This window comes from Protopterus annectens, chromosome 2.part0, assembly GCF_019279795.1.
Source record: "Protopterus annectens isolate FY-2018-M chromosome 2.part0, PAN1.0, whole genome shotgun sequence".
NCBI classification, from domain to species: domain Eukaryota; kingdom Metazoa; phylum Chordata; order Ceratodontiformes; family Protopteridae; genus Protopterus; species Protopterus annectens.
Window position 1 is genome coordinate 191,836,408 of NC_056728.1, and position 20,741 is coordinate 191,857,148.

The window sequence follows — 20,741 nt, forward strand, 5'->3', positions numbered from 1 at the left end:
TGTATGTTTTATGGGAGATTCCTCGATGACATACTTATTTTTAGGCAGGTAATGAGTTAGAATTAAATGAGTTCTTTGATTACCTAAACACCAACACCTCCTTCTTGAGCTTTACCATGGAACGTCATAGAAAGAGAATTAATTTTCTAGACATTCTTATTACTAAAGATGATTTAACAAACAACTTTACCACAACCATTTACAGAAAGCCCACACATTCCCACACTCTCCTACAGTTTGAAAGTGGGCATCCAGATTTCCAAAAAAGATCATTGGTTAAAGGCCAATGTGTGCTTTTAGCATGAATGGTAAGTGATTTAGAAATGTTCTTTGAAGAAAGAGAGAAGTTAAGGACTATGTTATTAAGAAGGGGGTACCCTAACAATTTTATTGAACCCATTTTGTGTGAGGTCATGCAGAAAAGAGTTAATGGGCATTTTTACCCTTTGCTAGGTATAGGTGAAAATACTATCAACACAGCAAATGTAGTTGATATGGACTCAAGACACACAAATGAATTCAACAGAGCCCTAATTTTGACATATAATCCCCAGTTCTATGACATTAAAGATATTCTTAAAAAGAATAGGTTTATATTCAGAAGTGACAAAGAGGTCCTTAAGAATGTGGGTGATAGACCATGTGTGTACAAAAAAAGATGCATGCTTCAAAGATTTGTTAGAAAGAAATAAAGAGGGGAACAAATTTTAAAGAAAGAGCAAGATGTAAAAATGCAATCATTGTACTCAATGTGTCAAAGTATTTGAAACGGAAAGACTTTATATTCCTGAATATGGTACAATTTATCTGAACCATAAACTGAATTGCAACAGTACTCATGTTGTGTATATCGCCCTATATCAAAACTGTGACAGTTTTTTCATAGGTAACATCAAGAAGGCATTTAAAGTTCGTATATACCAACATACGTATGACATTAAGAAGGGTAACCAAAAAAATGTATTGGCTGGACATACTATCTTGAACCCAGATCATAGGTTCATATTTGTAGCAATTGATCAGATTGTATGCAACAGTGTGTGTGTGTGTGTGTGTGTGTGTGTGTGTGTGTGTGTGTGGGGGGGTTCCTAAGGAATTGTTCCTTGAATTTAAAGAATTCATGTGGCAATTGAGGGTGAATGCCACCAATCCAACTGGATTGAATTATGTTATATCTCTCTCCAGATACTTGAAATTAAAAGCTGAATTTTATTTTTGAAGGGGGTGTTTAGGTAACAACTATGGTAGGAATTAAACCGTTATAATTTTAAATTATGTAATTAATTGAGTTTGAGTGTTACACTTGAGTTTCATAGAAATATTTATGTACAAGTGTTTTGATGCTGTCATGCAAACAAAATATTTTTATGTCATTTAAATTTAAGTTTTTCATTAAGGTTTTTACTTAATATATTTATATCTAGGAAAACACAGTTACAATAATGCACATTAATATTTTTTATATATATTTTTTTTTTCCTTTTAAAGGATGTGATCATGTGACGATGCCTGGCTATAAAAGGATGCAATGTAATGTAATGTCTTGTTTTAATCTGAAGTGTAATAACAGACGAAAGCGCTAATTACACCTTGTTTCTAGTTTCACCGCCCAGTGTTTGTTTTCTTATTTTTTTACAAGTGTGAAGAAGAAGAAAGAGATAGCTTGGAAAATATCTTTTGGGGGTGTTATGAGTTGGCAGACTAACAATTCCCTACAAAGAATTCTGTCAGGAATACTGGGCGAGCAAATGGGTACATCTAAGAAAACTTTTTTAGCTAGGATACAGGATTTGAATTGCCTAGACATAGTAAGGCCTTATTAGGTTTAATTCTGGTGTTTGCAAAAAAGCAATTACCAAAAAATAGAAATCAAGTCTAAACCAACTGTATCTGAAGTAGTGAATATTGTAACAGAATAAAAAGAACAGGAAGTGGGATGTTTAGAAAAGGGTAAAAGTAAATTAAATACAAAAAAAGTGGAAACTGGAGGAACAATACATGCAGAAAATTTTTTGGAGGAGGAATGAGGTTTAAGAGAAGGTAGGAATTCAATAATTCATGCAATGTTGCTTAGATTATATGATATATAACCATATATGTCATGAGCAATGTTTGTAATTGTGAACTTAATATGTTTTGATTACAAGGAACAAAGGCAGGGACTAACCGTCTTTATAGTTTAATAAGGTAGAAAATCACAATAAAAACAGCAAAGCTTTTGCGTTACATCCAAGTCTTTCTCAATGCTAAGCATAAAACATTCCTACCACATCACCATTTATATCAACAACAAGCCAACAAAGCATTACTTGGCATGGGGTAGGGGCCTGGCCTCAAGGTATTCTGAGATCTTTAGCTAGTAAAGCGGCCGAATCAGAGCCGATGGCTCGGCTCCGTACCCACATGTAAGAATAAATGACGAGACTGAACAACTTCACATATAAAGTTTTCCTAAATTTTCACGTTCTTTAAAAATAATCTGCTTATTACGTTCAATTAATGTATGAACATAACCTCTTGCCTCAAAATCTCTAGACATGTTATGTAGCTCAGATGAAAAAAACATCACAATTAGTATTAAGTCTATTAGCTCTACTAAACTGACTTCTCACACTCCCAAAAATATCTCTAGGATGCATACTATTAAAGTGTAAAAACCTAGTTGTCTGTATACTCTATGTATAGTTGTATCAGTTTTCTCTCCACTTAACATAATTGTTATATCCAAAAAAATCTATTCTGACAGAGTACTTCAAATCAAAGATAAGAAAATCCATTGTACGTTGCAGTCTATTAACAAAATCTTCCAATTCACTCACATTACCTATCCATATAAAAAAATACGATCAACAAAATGCTTATTGTATGCGAAGCGTTTATCTATAAAAGTCACCAAGGAATAATCATAAATGTTCTTTTTCTCCCAGTTAGCAAGAACTAGGTTAGCATACATATTTGCTACTGGGGTACCCATAGCTACCCCTAACTGCTGGTAATACAGTTTACCATCAAATATAAAAACATTACTTTCCAAAACAATATCAAGCATTGAACAAATTAACTCATTCTTAGTTCCTGAAAATTCACTATGATGATGCAAAAACTCTCAGATATTACAGTGAACACAGACTTGATATGTAAAGTTACAAGTATAAATTTAGTATCCTTATAACTAGTAAACCATACATAAAAAGACTGGAGAAAATCAGAGTCCTTAATATAGCATTTACTAAACTGCAAGAGTCTCCTTAGCTGATTTTCCAGATATTTAGAAATAGCCGCTGTGACCCAGCGGTTTCCCAAAACTATAGGTCTCATGGGTGGAATATTAGGAGTTTTGTGAATCTTAGGCAACCCATACATTATGGAAGTAAAGTACAGTTTTGTACCTACCATAAATGTAGATGTTCGAGGATCCACATTGCTGCAGTCCTAACTATTGGGGTAGTCCGCTGTCCAGTCGGCCCGAATACCAAAGTATATGGCTGACGTCGGTCAGGGCGCATTAGACTGACGTCAGTACGTCAGGGTACTAATGCGCATGACCGACGTCATATCCTCAGTCTTTTCTTGCCCCAGATGTCAGAAGACCCTGAAAAGATAAGGCCAAAAACAAAAACTCCCAAAATACCTGCACCAAAAATATATATATACAATATATACACAATTAGCAGAATATAACCTCACCTACACAACCACCCCTAAACACAGAGGGAAGGAGGGAGGTGACTGCAGCAATGTGGATCCTCGAACATCTACATTTATGGTAGGTACAAAACTGTACTATGTTCTTCATTCCACATTGCTGCAGTCCTAACTATTGGGTAGAATCCCAAAGCAGAGGTAAGGGAGGCTGGCAAATCATAAGGAAGCAGGAACTGACAACATGCCTTGCAAAATAGCTGTGGCAAAACCAGCCCTAGACTTAGAGTAGAGAGGAAGGTGATAATGCTTAGAGAAAGTATGCACTGAACTCCAAGTAGCTGCCTCCAAAATATCCTTAGTTGCCACCCCTTAGAAATGCTGTGGAAGTGGCAGTAGCCCTAGTGGAATGAGGCCGAATCCCAGCTGGAATCTCCTTGCCATGATGGGAATAACAAAATGTAATGCAACACCCAATCCACCTAGAAATAGTTTGTTTTGACACAGGCTTGCCCTTTGAAGTCAAAGCAAAAGAAACAAACAACTGCTGAGACTGCCTAAAATCCTTAGTCCTGCTCAAATAATAACGCAATAGCCTGTGTACATCTAAAGTGTGCAAAATCTTTTCCCCTTTATTTTGGGGATCTGCATAAAAGGTAGGCAAATGAATAGTTTGGTTTAAAGCCACACTAGAAACCACCTTAGGCATAAAGAAAGGATTAGTAAGATACCCTATCCTTATGAAAAATCAAAAAAGGCTCCACTGCCATAAGGGCCTGCAACTCAGAAACCCTTCTTGCAGAAGTAATGGCCAACAAAAACGCAGTCTTCCATGACAAGTATTTCAATTCAGCAGTAGCCGGCTCAAAAGGTTGTAGAGTAAGTTTCTCCAACACAAAATTGAGATCCCAAGCAGGAGTAGGAGCTCGGGTCTTATATTCTTTGCCCTCTAAGAAATTGCTTGAACAAAGGATGAAAACAATGGTGGGTCACAATCATAGTGAGCTGAAATAGCTGCAGCATGAATCTTAATGGAAGAGAAAGACAAACCTTTGTCCAGTAACTCAGTAAGATATTGAAGAGCCACACTCAAATTAGGCTCAGTAATCTCCAAATTGTTTGCTGCACTCCAAAACAAAAATCTCTTCCATTTTTCATGTGACACTTTCCTTGTACTAGGTCTTCTGGCTTCCATAATCACATTTAAAACTTGTTGAGGAAGCAGAGACCTGCTGTCTTTCAAAACAGAATATGCCAGGCTGTTAGATGTAGAGAGTGAAGCTTGACATTGAGCAGATGACCGTCCCTCTGAGACAACAGGTGTGGAATCAAGGGTAAAGGCCATGGAGGCTTCCTTACCAGACTCCTTAGTAATGGGTACCAGTGCTGCCGAGGCCAATCTGGAGCTATTAAAATCATCCTTGGCTTGTCTTGTCTGACCTTTAGAAGCACCTTTGGAAGAAGAGGCAGAGGTGGAAAGGCATACACAGGAAGATTTTTCCAACTGAAAGAAAGAGCATCCACTTTCCAAGCTGTGTGATGAAATCCTTTGTGCAAAACTTTGGCAGCTGGTGGTTTAGTGGAGAAGCAAACAGATCTATGTCTGGAGTTCCCCATGACACTGTCAATTTTGAAATACATGAAGATCCAGTTTCCACTGGGATCCATGATTTGTCTGCTTAATACATCTGCTAAGGAGTTCTGTGCTCCGGCAGAAACCTTGCCTGAAGAGTTAGTTGCAGACTGAGCGCAGTCTCCCATAAAATCATTGCTTGTCTGCACAATGGGTAAGAATGTGTTCCCCTTGTTTGTTGATGTACCACATGACAGTTGTGTTGTCTGTTAGAATCAACACCTGCCCTGGAAGAAGTAATTCCTTGAAAGCCATTAATGCAAACTGAACTGCTAACATCTCTTTCATGTTGATATGTAGATGCTGTAGTCTGGCAGGCCACTTGTCTTGTATCCACTTTCCATTTAGATGAGCTCCCCAAGCAACATCTGAGGCATCTGTCGTTAGAATCTGACTTGCCTCTGGCCGGGTCACAGAGAGTCCCTTGTTTAGGTGACATTCCTGAGCCCACCACAAAAATTCCTTTTGAATGCAAGGTATTATTTGAATGACAGTGTCCAAATCCTGGCAGTGCTGTGTCCACAGATTTTTGAGATACCATTGTAGCTTCCTCATATGCAGTTTGGCATTGGGAAGCACCAGAATACAAGATGCCATGAACCCTAAGGCTTGAAGGACTGTCCTTGCAGTCAGCCCGGACTGAAGAGATAGATGATGGAAGTAACTGGAAAGATTCTTTTGTTTGTCCGGGGTTAAAAGGCCATCTGGGCTGCTGTATTCAGTCTCACACCCAGAAAGCACATGTCTTGAGAGGGTACTAGACTGGACTTTATTTCATTCACAGAATACCCTAGGCATCTTAGCACTGCTATGACAAATTCCAGATGCTGTAGAAGATCTTTTTCTTGAGCCAGAATCAGGCAGTCGTCCAAGTAAGGATAGATTTGGATTCAGCCTGAAGTAAGCTATCACTGGAGCCAGAACCTTTGTGAATACTCTGGGCACAGTAGATAAGCCAAAGGGCAATGCAGAGAACTGATAATGAGAATTTCCAGCTGATACTTCCTGCAACTTAGTCTGATTGGCACATGAAGGTTTGAGATCTAAAGTTACCATCCAGTGAGCTTTGCCCAGCAGAGGTAAAAGCTGTTGTAACGCCAACATTTTGAACTTGGGAATGTCCAGATAAGTGTTGAGGATAGATAAATCCAAAATCGGTCTCCACGTGTTCCCCTTCTTTGGTACTAGGAACAGGCGAGAATAAAATCCTTTCTGGCACAGGAACCTGAATGGCCCCTGTTTGGAGTAACTGGGAAATTTGCTTGGGAGCCTCTTGTCTTTGCAGAGGAGGAAGGTCTGGCATGCCTTTGAAAGGTGGCAAGGTATGGAAATAAAACCTGTAACCGTGGTGAATGATATCCAGAACCCAGTTGTCTTGGGTAATTAAATCCCAATTTTCTTTGAAAAGAGACAGTCTTCCTCCTAGAGGTGGTACTGGCAGCTGAAAAGGCAGGTCATTGGGTCTGCAAGGACTGACCCCTGCCCTCACCAGAAGTCTGAGCAGGTGAACTCCCTGTCCTAGGCCTAAAAGCACCTTGAGCTCTGCCCCTAGACTGGGAATCATAAGCAGGATAAGTCCATCCCTTAGCAGGCCAATTTCTACTAAACTTGGAGGCTGCACCTGCAAAAATCCTTAACAGTTTGCATAGACTTAGCCTTGTCCTCCATCTTCTTTAAAACTGCTTCCACAGGCGAACCAAACAACACATCAGACTGTAAAGGAGCATCCAATATCCTTGTCTTAACATGCTCAGCTAAGTTCTGATCTCTCAACCAGGCGTAGAACAGAACCAGTGGCAGCCACCCTGGAGGAGGCCTGCACAGCATCAAAACCACATTGCAAGGAATGTTTACCCACTTGTTCAGACACATGAACTAAATCCTGCAACTCTTTACACTCAATACCTTCCGCCAGAGCATCCACCTTAGATTTCAACTGTGAAAGAAGATAATTCTGATATCTTAACATGTGAAACTGACAATTCAACGCCCTCATGGCTAAAGTGGAAGAAGTATACACTTTCTTTCCCCATCTATCCAAAGCCCTTGCCTCTTTATCAGGAGGGACAGGATTTTTAACAACTGAGGCCTTCACACCTTTAGGCCCCTGAGAGACAGTTTCCGGGTCCGCCCTAGGACTCTTAAAAAGATACTTATGAGCTTCAGGCACCCTATAATACCTATCCGGTTTAACTGGGGCAGGAGGCAAAGAAGGAAGCCTCTGCAAAACATCTTCCACCACATTCAAAACAGGAGGTATAGCTAAAGGCCTGTGCTGGGGTAAAACAAGAATTCCCTAAGCCTTTTCCTGGAATCAGAGAAATCTTGACCTTCCCATTTAAAATGCTCCCTCATGGAATGCAGAGTCTCTGAAAATGAAAAATCCTCAGGAGGGGAAGCTGAAGGAGTAGAATCATCCACATCAGAATCAGAATAAGGAGGGTACTCCTGCAAGTCTTCAGCAAGACTCAGAAGCCTCGAGCATTGCTCAAAACTCTCAAACTCAGATTCCACCCTAGGCCTCTTATCAGGAGGGGCATAGAACCCTTATCATAGTAATCAAATCCTCTGCCATTTTAAGCATATGTTTCGCAAAGACCCTGAAGTACTAGGAGAAACCCCCACTGAAGCAAAACGGCCTGCCCCTCAAAGAAGCCTTGGAAACAGAAGGGGAGGCTCTGACCACCTTAGGAAGAGAGGGAAGAACAGCCACCTGAGAAGCCCCTCAGCCTGGCCTACTTCCTGAGAGGATACATCCTGTAACAGTAAAGTCTCTCCCTGAGACTCCAAAGAAACACCTGGCAAAACCTCCGGCTCCACTGAGCCCTCTAAAGAACCGACGTCTGGGACTGTCGGTTCCTCCACTCTAGGCTTTGCTGTTTTGTCCTTGCGCTTTTTAGCCGAGCCGATGGAACATCCGGCGGCATTTTATAATTACAACGCTTCCCAAACACTAACCTGGCACAGTCTAACCTTCTCTTAATAGTGCGTTTGTTAAATCTAGCACAAGAGCGGCATCCAACAACGCCGTGCTCAGGCCCTAAACAAGGTATACACAAAGTATGGTAATCCCTATGAGGTATCTGTTTCCCACAAGAAATACAGTTATTCACTTTTTCTGACATCCGGTTAAATACTGAGGCAAGAAAAACCAAAATATTCAACTTTGATTCGGTCTGAAACTCTGGCTTCAGAAACTTTCAGAACGCCAACCTGCAAAGACTGAGGATATGGCGACGCCGGCATGCGCATTAGTACTTAACGCGACGTCAGTCTGACCGACGCCAGCCATATACTTTGGTATTACAGCGGACTACCCCAATAGTTAGGACTGCAGCAATGTGGAATGAAGAACATCAGGGTTGGCTACATATAAATAGTTACAAGTATCTGGAGTTATAGAACTTTTCATAAGTAAATCGTACAAATAAGTTTTCACTTTATAAATAACGGTATTTAAATGGATTCTATCATTTTTAAGTGTTCACATCAGATAATAAATCATACATTCAACTAAAATACTGCTCTCTATCCACAATGACAATTTTACCACCTTTATCTGCCTGTTTTATATTATCATTAACACACAGATTCAACAAGACTTGTTTCATCATGAGTCAGTTTAAAAAACCTATCATGCTTAACTATCAAAATACATTTTATAAAACTCATCTTCACACATCATAGAAAGCTTTGACTGTTGGTGTACTATAAGGAATGAATGTACTAGTTTTAATTATTCATAGCATTCTCATTTTTATGTAACAGTTTCAGTTCAACATTCTGTACGAACAGACGTAGGTCCATCATTATATCATTAATGCTGTCCTAAACAAGAGTGTACAACTGTATACCTTTTATCCAAAACTTTTATCTTGCTTGAGGAGGGGCAGTAGTTAAGAAAGATTATGTACAGTAGAACCAAGAACATTTACTTGTTGGTAACTTTGCTTCATGTAATTGGTCCTACTGTTATGGACTACTGAGATCCCATCTGTGTTCATTTGGGTGATAATGTCCCTTTGGTTTGTTGGTTCTTCTTCCTGGATTGGCTTCTTCCTCTCTGTAACATCTGTACCTGTATCAGCAGCTGCAGTTGTATCCTCATAGGAGATAAAAAAAATTCTCTTCACAAGAGACCCAATTAATTTCTTTGCATGAAGATAAAGTATTTTCAGTGACCACTGCAGCGAAAGATTTAAATGATGTGGTAGGAATGTCTTATGTATAGCACTGAGAAAGCGTTGGATGCAGCTTGAAAGCTTTGCTGTTTTTATTGCGATTTTCTACCTTACCTTATTAAACTATACAGATGGTCCCTGCCTTTTTTCTTTGCGGACTGCTCGTATAGCATTTGGGACTCCTGTAGAGTCTTTTTTTTGCTTAAATATGTTTTGATTACTTTTATATAAATGTAAGTTTGCCTATGTCACAAGTGATAATTCAACAAAGGTGAGTATCTGTTTAAATTGTGCAACTGTTTTTTAGGGTTAGTGAATGGAAACCTTACTTCTATTCTGATCTTTGTCTCCTTTTTGTTTCCTTTGCTTGTTCAGCTTATTTAACTTGTTGCTACACTTGAAAAACACTAGCACAGAGCTGAATCTAGTACTGTTTGTTAATCTTTTGTCTAGAGAGACCTAGCTGTGATTTGTGGGAGGGAGTTTCAGCATGGTCTAATCTGGCTAGAGTTACTGCTACAGGGCTCTGTTTTAAGGTGTTTTTGATTGGATAATTTGAACTTTGGCTGGTTCTTGTTTCTCTGCCTTAAATAGCCAGTGTTCAAACCAGTTTATGCTTGTTTGCTCAAAGCTGCAGTGAGTTAGGCCTTCTGTCCTTGCTCTGCTGTTCTCCAAAAACCTGGTGTGAGACTAAAAAGATAAGGGCTTATTTTCAACTGTTTTCTGCACTTATGATTAACTAAAACAATATTTGCTGCATATCTGTTTAAATTGTGCAACTGTTTTTTTAGGCTTAGTGAACTGAATCATTACCTCTGTTTTTGATCTTGTATCCCCACCCACTTGCTCAGCTACTGTTGTGGTCTTAAAGCTTGGTGGCTTTTGAGTTGCCCGGCTCTAATATAATTTTGACATTGGACACTTCTCCTAGTCCCACTGCATCAGCTGAGTACAGTTGTGAAGGCCTACCCCTTTAACTTCTTAACCTTGAATTATCTTCTCTCTCCTCACTTTCTACCTATTAAAAAAAACATGTGCCTCTTCCTACTTCATTTTGCTGCATGTGCTTAGGTGTTCAACTACATTTAGTTTGCTGCCTTTGATACTGCTTGTTGGTAGCCTGATTAAATCAATGACAGTACTCCACTGAATTGCTGCTTTATTTGAGCCATTTTTTACTGTTGTGATTGTGAGCTAATTTACTGACAAACATGGATGACAATTTCCTACAGTTTCTCCTGCCAGTCTGGTTGATATGGGCATCCTGAGAGACAGTGTAGTAACTGCCTCATGTACACGGGCAACCCTCTACTACTACCACCTAGGAACATAATTTACGAGAGATGCAATTACATTAAGAACCTAGAATCAATGTGCTCTCCCAAGCCAGTATATCTGGCGCTGAGCAGATTGTCAACACAAACACCACACCTCAAACACTACCCACATCTACACAACACACACCCACACATTTGCGGAAGTCCTCAACAAAAACCTACCCAAACAAGAGAGACCTCCGAGGCAAAAACACATGCGAACTCCACTGCCCACCACACAGTCAACACACTTTTGACTCACAACCACTAATGCCTAAACGAAAACCCAACATATTAGTCATAGGAGACTTCGTTGTGAGACACACAGTTGTGCCCCACACCAGGCTGGATAAGGAGAAAGTCACTGTTAGTTGTTTGTCAGGTGCCAGAACCCATCATATCACCCATGAAGGTACTGTTAAGGCTCTGTCATAGTCTATGTTGGCGTGAATGACTTGAGACATACCTCCCTGGACTACAAGAACAGACACACATGATCGAGTTAACTGAATGTGTGTGCCAGGCAAGTATGTTCCTAGCATTAAGCAGCATTCTACCGTCACCCAGAATGATGTCTCAATACAAACAAAAAATGATTGACTAACAATTGGCTTAGTTTTTGGTGTCATTTCAAGGGGATCCGGTATCTGACCGCTTGGGAAGACATGATTGACAGACCATGATGCTTTGCCAGAGATGGCCTACATCTGTCTCTCTTGGGCTTCAGGCTTCTGGGAGAGGCTCTTGCCTCCCCATAGTGAAGTTTTTAGGCAATGTCATGAGGTCGAAACTACTAACATGAAAATTTCATCAAAACGCAAATTAAAGGTCATGCTGCTAAATGCTTGGAGTCTACACATGAAAGTGCACTCAATGCAAGCATTCTTAACCCTGGAAGATGCTGACATTCGTGCATTCACAGAAACCTGGTTCAAAGCTATTGTCTGCCAAGATCATTCAACCCCTATGAAACAAGACGATGCCCTTGACAACTTTGGAATTCTGGATGCAAGTATTCAGCAATCTAAGGATCCAGATTGTTTAGAAGGAAACAAAAAAAGAAAGGAAGACGTTCACAACAAATAAGGAAGAAAAAGAAACTTATTAATGACTGTAAAGGAAAGAGAATACATACTAAAAAGGACACTGCTTTGTTATGTAACACACAGGTTACAGGGGATGATAATATTTTTCTATCTGAAAACCTTCAGTCTACAGAAAAAAGGCATCAGTTTTCCAAAAGAGAAGGAAGAAAAAAAGAGGCAAGGGGCAGGTGAAAAGGAAGACATCAACACAGTGGAAGGATTGAAAAACATTACTGTAAGAAAAAAGAAGAGAAAGACAGACATGTCAAGCTGCGGATTTACAATACCAGCTGGATGAGAATTTAATACACAATGAAAACAGTGGGATTAATAAGACTAATAGTGATGAAGATCTATCCTTCTTAACTGATAGAGCAGATATTACTGTATTAGAAGCTGGAGATTCTTCAGAGCTGGCAAGCAAAGATATTCTCATAATTGGATATCCATTTATTAGAGAAACTGATACTTTCATCTGTAGAGAAGGTAATGAACAAAAGAATAGGGTTATGCTTGCCAGAAGCAAAAACAGAAGATCTGAGACAAGCCTTGGAATACCTTAATGTAAAGAAGTTGTTGTTGTGTCTTTCGGCTTATTCCCGTTAGGGGTCGCCACAGCGGAACTCCGGTCCGCTAATGCTTGGTAGTGGATTTTTACGTGCCGTGTTACCAGCCCTGATGCACAACCTTCAACGAAGGACCGCCCATTCACGCATGCCTCCACACAGGAGACGATCTAGCTGAGAATCGAACAGGACGTCTTGCTGTGAGGTGACAACGCTACCGCAGCACCACTACTGCGGGCACCTTAATGTAAAGAAGTACGGATCCATTTTTATTAATTTCGGTACAAATGGTGTCATCCACAAGGATTCTCTGACTATTAGTAGGGAAATGACAGCCCACTTAGATATTATAGCTTGTACTGATGTTAGGACGTATTTTTCACAAATCACCTACAGAAAGGATAGTAAGATTACTGTGAATGAAAAGATATTTTAGTAAATACCACGTGTTCAGGCAGGATGGCGTGTATTTGCCAAGATCAGGGAAGAGAATTTTTGCAGAAGATATTTTGCAATATTTGACGAACACTAGGCAGGATTTTTGCAGGATGAAAATTTAACAGTTCACGGCATCATTTGATGCATCTCTGATGGTTAATGCTAGCAGCATTAATAAGCAAGTCTTTTTATTGGAAAATTTGTTCTGTTCCCACACGATTGATGTTATTGTTAGTGAAACATGGTTAAAGAACAATGACTGGAAACCAGTTCTGTCAGGGTGTTTCTACTGTAACAGACATTCTAACAAAACATCAGATGGAGGCGTTATGACAGAGATTAAAGACAGTTATGAGACCTGTGATTATAACATGTTAAGTGATAACACCAGTACTATACTGTGTAACTGACAAAGACCACCCTGGAACATATAACAATTGTTGAAGTGTATAAGACCACCAAAGTCAAGTGCAGATGACCTAGAGGAATTCATACATTTCTTGCATGAAACAGAGGAGGGAAGAATAATATTAGCTGGGGACTTAAATTTACCAGAAACAGACTGGAATAATACTGATTCAAAAACGTTAGTATAGAAATTATTCACAACGTATAGTCAGGAACAACAATTGTTTCAGATTGTAAAAACCTATCAGGGGGACGGAACATACTAGACACTGTTTGTGCTCCCTAAGCAATTACTGACACTTCAAGTCAAGTTTTACCACCATTGATGTGCCATGAGCATGGGGTTGTAAAGGTTAATTTGTTGCTAAATAACTCTGCCAAACTGAAATCTAAGCCAATGGACAGAAGGTTAATTACACATTATATGGAAGCAAAACAGTCACTATGCAAAACTAACTGGAGTGAGGTATTCAGTGGAAAAACTGCAGATGGAATGTGGAAAGTTTTAAAACAGAAATTGTTCGAGTGCAAAAACATCAAAAAACCTGTTTAACATCAGGATCTAGGCATACATCAGGGGGATATACTTCCATAAGAACAAGATAACGGATTAAGGTGAGACAAAAAATATAAGAAATGGAAGAGAAGTCGAACTAAAACTTTGAAAACTGAAATAAACAAGTTGGACAAACAGATTATGTATAGTGAGAGACAAGATTAAGAATTTATATAAAGATGTTGTTGTCTTCTTCTTTCGGCTTTTCCCGCTTAGGGGTCGCCACAGCGGTACTCCTGTCCGCTAATGATTGGCAGTAGATTTTTATGGTGCTGAGGTGCCAGCCCGACACCCATCCTTCAACAAAGGCAGGCCCATTCACACATGTCTTTCGAACGCCACTCGACCGCAGGGAGGACATGCAGACTCCACACAAAAGGTGCTCCAGCCAAGAATCGAATGGGAGAACCTCTTGCTGTGAGGTGACAGCGCTACTGCCACACCACCGCGGCTTACAAAAAATTTATATAAAGATATTGAGCATAATAGGAAACCTTTTATAGATACACAAGATGTGGAGAGAGTAAATACACACAAATTGATAAACTGTGTGCAGATTCTAAAATGCATTCTCAGACAACAGATTAGAGATATATTTACAAAATCTTATGAAAACAGTCTGGCTCCACAAAAGGGGGTGATAAGTTGTCCTAGTGACATCCAAGCAACCGCAGATACTGGAATCAAAACAGCTTAGATTGAAAAAGAACTGCACAAATTGGATCCAAACAAAGCACAGGGAGGAGACGGAATTAGTAACAATGACCTGAGAACACTTCAGCAGGAACTTATGGTACCGTTATATCTATTATTCACCAAGTCATATAAATATGGGGAGATTCCTCTAGATTGAAGACATGTGCTTATTAAACCCATCTTTAAGTGAAATGGAAGTAGGACAAACCCAGAGTCATACAGACCCTTAAGTCTACTTTCATGTTGTGGAAAAATAATGGAGAAGGTCATATTGGATAAGTTATTGTAAGAAGTGGAGAGGTTGGACTTGAAACCATACATCAGCATACATATAGGTTCATAGGTAAGTACTAGGCTATCTGCCCGAGGGCATCTGTAAGCCTAGCCAAAATGTGTTGGCTTTCGCCGCCCCCTTAGATTAGTTCCCTGTGCCTCTGTCCAGCAGAGCCATTAGTTCCCTATGCCTCTGTCCAGCAGAGCCACTGCAGTGATCCCCGGGGTAAAGTTTTCGTTTCCCATCCACTCGTCAAGGTTTCTCTTGAAGAGTGTTAGTGAGTGGCTATGCCTAATGTATACTGGAATCCTGTTCCAAAGCATTGGGAGTCTCTGGGACAGGAATCTATCCCTCCAGTAAATCCTATTTATTGCTATGGTGAGGTTTAGATCCTTAGAGTGTGGCTCTCAGGGATTTGATTTTTTTTTTTTTTTTTTACTATCTACCTGGGTCCCCAGATCCCTTATTACATTTTCTGCATTTAGGGGACTACCACATATGTGGTAGTTTGCGGGTACTTTGTTTTTTCGAAAGGGGATGACTATGCACTTTTTGGCATTTAGCCTGAGGCCATGATTTTGACACTAGGTATCTGTCTCAGTGAGACCCTTCTGAAGGATGTCTGTATCAGCCGGAGAGTCAATTATGGTCCCCTGTTTGCAGTAGTCTGCGAACTTGGTCATATGTTGAAAATAGATCTATTACCACCTGTAACATGATCTTCTATAACAATATAATAACAGCCAAGAATGAAAAACTGTGCTATGATGTAATTTATGTAGATTTAACTTCAGTATTTGATATAGGCTTACAAAAAACACTGATAAATAAATTAGTACAACTAGGTATTGATGCACTCTTGATAAGATGGATAGCTGCAAGGCTTACAGACAGGATATGACAAGTATCATACAGCAACTGGACAGGCAAAATCCTTGGTTACAGTCAGGGTGCCCCACAGGGCTCTTACTTGTTTAGATTGTATCTTTCAGACTTAACTTTTTCATCTTGGGTGTTCTACAGTCTATATGCAGACAACCTTAAATTGGGTAAACTGATTACGTGTAACAGATAAGGAATGTCTGCAAAAAAAAAAAAAAATTGACTAAATTGACCATTTGGACACAGGAGAATAATATGCTGATAAATGCATAAAAAACTAAGCATATGAGATTTGGGAGACACAAATTGAAAGGTAAATATTTAATGCATCACACAGTGATTGAAACTGTAGACTCATTTAAGGACCTGGGAATATGGTTAGATTCAGCTATGAGTTTTTCTAATTATATCAACCAATTGGTTAATGACAGTTATAAACTATAGATTGTATAAAAAGATTTATAAAGTCTGGGAAATCAAAAATGACGACGTCATTGTTTGTTAGTTACATTAGACCCAAACTTGAGTATGGAATAACAACATGGAAACCCTATAAGAAAACAAGCATGAGTAAACTCGAAACAGTACAGCAGAAATACACCAAGAGCACCCATGGATGTAAAAATTTAACTTATTATGAAAGAGTAAAAATAATATCTGAACTTGTACAGTGTGTCTCTTACAGATATCTAAGAGGAGATCTTATTCAGGTATACAGGACCTTTAGAGACAACTACCTCTGGGAATGTTTGGTTTTATCAAAACGTATTAGAGAATTATCAGACAACCTATGTAGAAGATTCTATAGGAAGAGAAGTGTACTAATTGGTTCTCTGACAGAATAACTGATGCATGAAACAAAGTACCAAATTACATTAAAGCAAGCACTAGTTTAGATATTTTTAAGAACAGCCTAGACACTTATTATGGGAACAAGTGTTTTGGTACACTGGCAAGCTAGAAGGGCATTAATGTGCATGTTTGAAATATTTGTATGTATGTATATTTAAAGCTGCGGGCAGCACTTCAGCCATGCCAGGTTGCTCATCCTATCATACATTCAGGCTCCAAACCGTGGGCAGCAAAGCAAAAGGAGGTGGAGTTGTAATATATATTAAAGGCATACACACCTCTACGCTGGTCAAACAGCATGACGCACAGGAGGCAATGCAGGTGCAATTAACTGTTAGCACCCCTATTCAAATCATAGCCAGCTACAGACCCCCAACTTTGACTCAAGATGCCCACTCTACCTATCTGGACCTCTTCAAATCTATCAAGACTTAACCCTTTACCCTGATCCTAGGCAACTAACTATCCAACCACAGACTGGAAGCACTACTCATGCCAAAACACACATGCCCAAAGATGCCTTGATTTTTGTCAATGCAAATGCCTATGACCATATGACCAGCTGGTCGACACCCCACAAGAGGTGATAACATCTTGGACTTTGTATTAACCAACAGGAATACCCACTGCAGCATTCCTACAGTGTCATCCTCACTGGTAAGATCCAACCACAAAGCTGTCACTTTTGAAGTCACTATCTCCCCGGACACCCCCCTAGCTAGGATCAAATAAAAAAACATCTTCTCCAAAGCAGATTACAACCTCCTGAGGGTAGGTATAAACAGCTTCACAGCTCCCTCCCTCTCCACAGGTACTGGCACATATGTCCAAACCTACACCAAAGCACTATACAATCATTTATATAGCTTCATGGAATCAAAAATACCAGGCAAGACAAAATCCTCCTCCTCAAGGAAGAGTAAACCTATCAGGTGGACATCTGCAATAAATAAAGTCTATAATAAAAGGCAAAAATTGATGTCAAGGACCAAGAAGGAGCAGGTGCCTAAGTGGAAGCAACTTCTCCTTAACCTGAACAAGCAAACGGCAACAGTGAAATCCTTCAAAGCAAATTCTGAGTCCAAACTGGCCACATCTACTAAAGACAATCATAAGGCCTTCCTCACATATGTCCACAATCTGCTCAAAACTGGTGGTCAAGGACACCACATACACAAACGTCATAGATATAGTCAACCTGCTGGCAGACAGTTTCAGTGAAAATGTCATCCCTCTGCTCCTCCATCAGTAAATCAGGACATCCCCAGGACTGTCCACTCAAAGGTAAAAATTACAGCCTCCATGGGACCTGATAACATCCCAGGCTGCATCCTACATGAACTCATGCAGGAACTTGCAGCACCATTAGCTACCCTATTCAACCAAAGCCTGAGTACTGGCTTTATCCCAGCTGAGTGGAAGGCAGCCACTGTCATCCCTCTGCACAAAGGTGGAGCATCCACTGATCCAGGAAATTATAGACCCCTCAGCCTAACTAGCCTGATCTGCAAGGCCATGGAATGGATTATAATGGACCTCATTAACAATGACATTGGCAACCTCCAAACATTCAATCCCACACAGTTTGGTTTCGTCAAAAGGAGGCCATACCTGTTAAATCTGGTCAACTTCTTTGAGACAGTCACCAAAGCCATAGATGAGGGGAAGACAGTGCACACCACCTACCTTGACCTTTCGATACTATTCCCCACTCTGGTATAATATATTAAATCTCTCAACTAGGTATCAATCCATTTATCAGATGGGTAGCAAACTGTCTCACTGATAGAACCCACCTAGTCAAAATAGGGGAAACCACATCAAGTAGCAGCTCTGTAAAGAGCGATGTACCCAAGGGATTGGTCTTGGGACCTCTGTTGTTTGGGATATACTTTTCTGAGGGGCAATCCAAAACCAGTGGGCTATGGCTGATCAAGTTTGCAGATGACTGCAAGTTGGGTGTTGTCATGAATTCCCCTAGTAATGTGGACGTCCTCCAAGAGGGTCTCACCCAAACAAATGACTGGTCCCGGAAACATGGCCTCAAACTGAATGCCAAAAAATGCATCATCACGCCCTTTGTGGAGAGTGATGTCCCCACAAATTATCCCATTAATAGCAAGGTCCTAATCACACAATCAGTTGTGAGGGACTTAGGCACCCAGGCTGATAGCAAACTGACTTTTGACCACCATATTGCCTCCGTTGTATGGAAAGCTTTCTACAGGGCCCACCTCATTAGTAAGGGTATCTCATCCAAGGATAAGGAGGTCATAACATCCCTGTATTCTTCCCTTATAAGACCCATTATTGAGTACAATGCCCCTTTCGGCATGCACCTCACAAAGCACATGCAGTAGCTGGAGAGACCAGAGAGGTTCCTTAGCAGGAGAATCCAGTGCTTTAAATATCTACCCTACACAGACAAGCTAAAAGCCCTGTCCCTCTACTCAGTCTTATACAGACTCCTCAGAGGTGACCTCTGTCTGGCATACACAACAATCTCAGACCCTACCTTGTTGGGACTGCTGCATATCTAGAAGTCAAGCTCCACTTTAGTAACTCAAATGCGTGACCTCAACCTGGTCTGTGATGTCAATAGGACTTGTTGGCGGGACAGATTTGTCTCTCAGAGACTCGCCCTTCTGTGGAGCAGACTTCCTCTCCACGTCGAGCCGAGTATCTCATTAACCCTTTTTAAGAGCAACCTGGATAACTAGATGGGGAACAGAAAATACACACTTGGGATTCAACCTGTGTCCCTGCTGGACAGGGGCATCAGGTGCTAACTTGTTGGAACATGTGCCAAATTCTTGGCTAGGCTTGCAAGGGCCTCGGGGCAAAGCCTAGTAACTTCCTAAGATCCTTTGAAAAAAAAAACTTTGGATAAAAAAGAAAGCAGACAGCCTCTGTTAGGCTACACTGTTTAAAAGCTCAAGAGTGTGCTTCCAAAAAAGCATAAAAATAAAAATGTTAACAGGGAACACAACTTGCCAAGAAAGGGCAGTAGCCTCAAATAGGGCAGTTCACTATACCAAAACCTGTAAGTAATACATTATGCCAACATCCTAATGAACTACCAGAAAAGTGAGACAAAAACGAACTACTACATTTTGGGGGAAACTTTTTAAGTAAACAAAATAGGAACCAGGCAGCGACTTGAATCCCTAAACTTTCAAACCCACAAAAAGCCAACTGTCTATATAACTACGTGGGAACTCACCCAGCACTTCTACTGAAAACAGGTTATGTCATGTTGAACTTCCTAGTTAGCAAATACAAACAAACACACTAATGAGGAGAAATAGTTTAAACATAAAAGAGAAACAGTACCACTGTAAAGGGGATATCCTTGTTTACTTCTGTGCTGTTTAGGCTTAGGCTAGTAGATATCACTGGAACATCAACATGGTGAGTTTTCATATCCACTACACTGCTAGAAGGAAAAAAGAAAATGAAATTAAAACAGTCACAGAGTAAGAATACCACAGCAGTGAACATAAATGCACAGGCTTTTTCTACAGCTTTAGAGTTCAAGTCCTTCAAAAGGAAGTAGCTTTTTTTAATCTTAAAATCTTCTAATTAAATATAGTAGCCTTAAATATAACTGAAGTACCTCCATTAGTTCTGTAATTTAAACCTAAAGTCTAGAAAAAGGGCAGAAAAGAGATTACTGCTTCAATCAACGATCTTTCAGGAGGTGGTTACTCAAAACATCATGACAGCCCATAAACAATATACAATCATTAATTTTGCCTTTCCCTGCAAAATTGGAGAGAGAATCTGAAACGTGAAACACACTAATAAAAGAGCCAAAGTGATTAAACTTTATTAGTATCCCCAACTGTTAACATTTAACACTCCAGCACACTGTTCTTTTAAATTCCTTACAAAGAAAATTCACCAGTCCTCTAAACTACTTGCCTTATTGAAAGCTGTGGACAGATCAGATTTCTGTATCTTGGAGGAACAGACATTTTCCACTACCATGGAGCAAGTCTGTCATAATACATTGTCTGTGCCTGTCACCTCATTGGCATTACATGTAACCCTTAAGTTTGTGGGTGGTGGCTCACACTGCAGCTCTTACTCTTTTTTTTTTTTTTTTTTGGGGGGGGGATGAGCCTCACTAACCGTTATATTCTCACTGCCTTCCTCCTTTATTGCTCTATGTATGCATTTGTATATTATACAAAATACAATACTATACAG

General features: G+C 40.0%; 1 protein-coding gene across 1 annotated transcript in view; it reads right to left on the minus strand.

Annotated features, from left to right (window-relative positions):
* EPB41L5 (erythrocyte membrane protein band 4.1 like 5) overlaps positions 1-20,741 on the minus strand; it is a gene marked incomplete in the record, with an annotated part of 2,576,260 nt that overhangs the window by 356,070 nt on the left and 2,199,449 nt on the right. Inside the window, 1 exon segment of the mRNA XM_044060661.1 lies at positions 19,863-19,965. Coding sequence (XP_043916596.1) covers positions 19,863-19,965 — 103 coding nt within the window.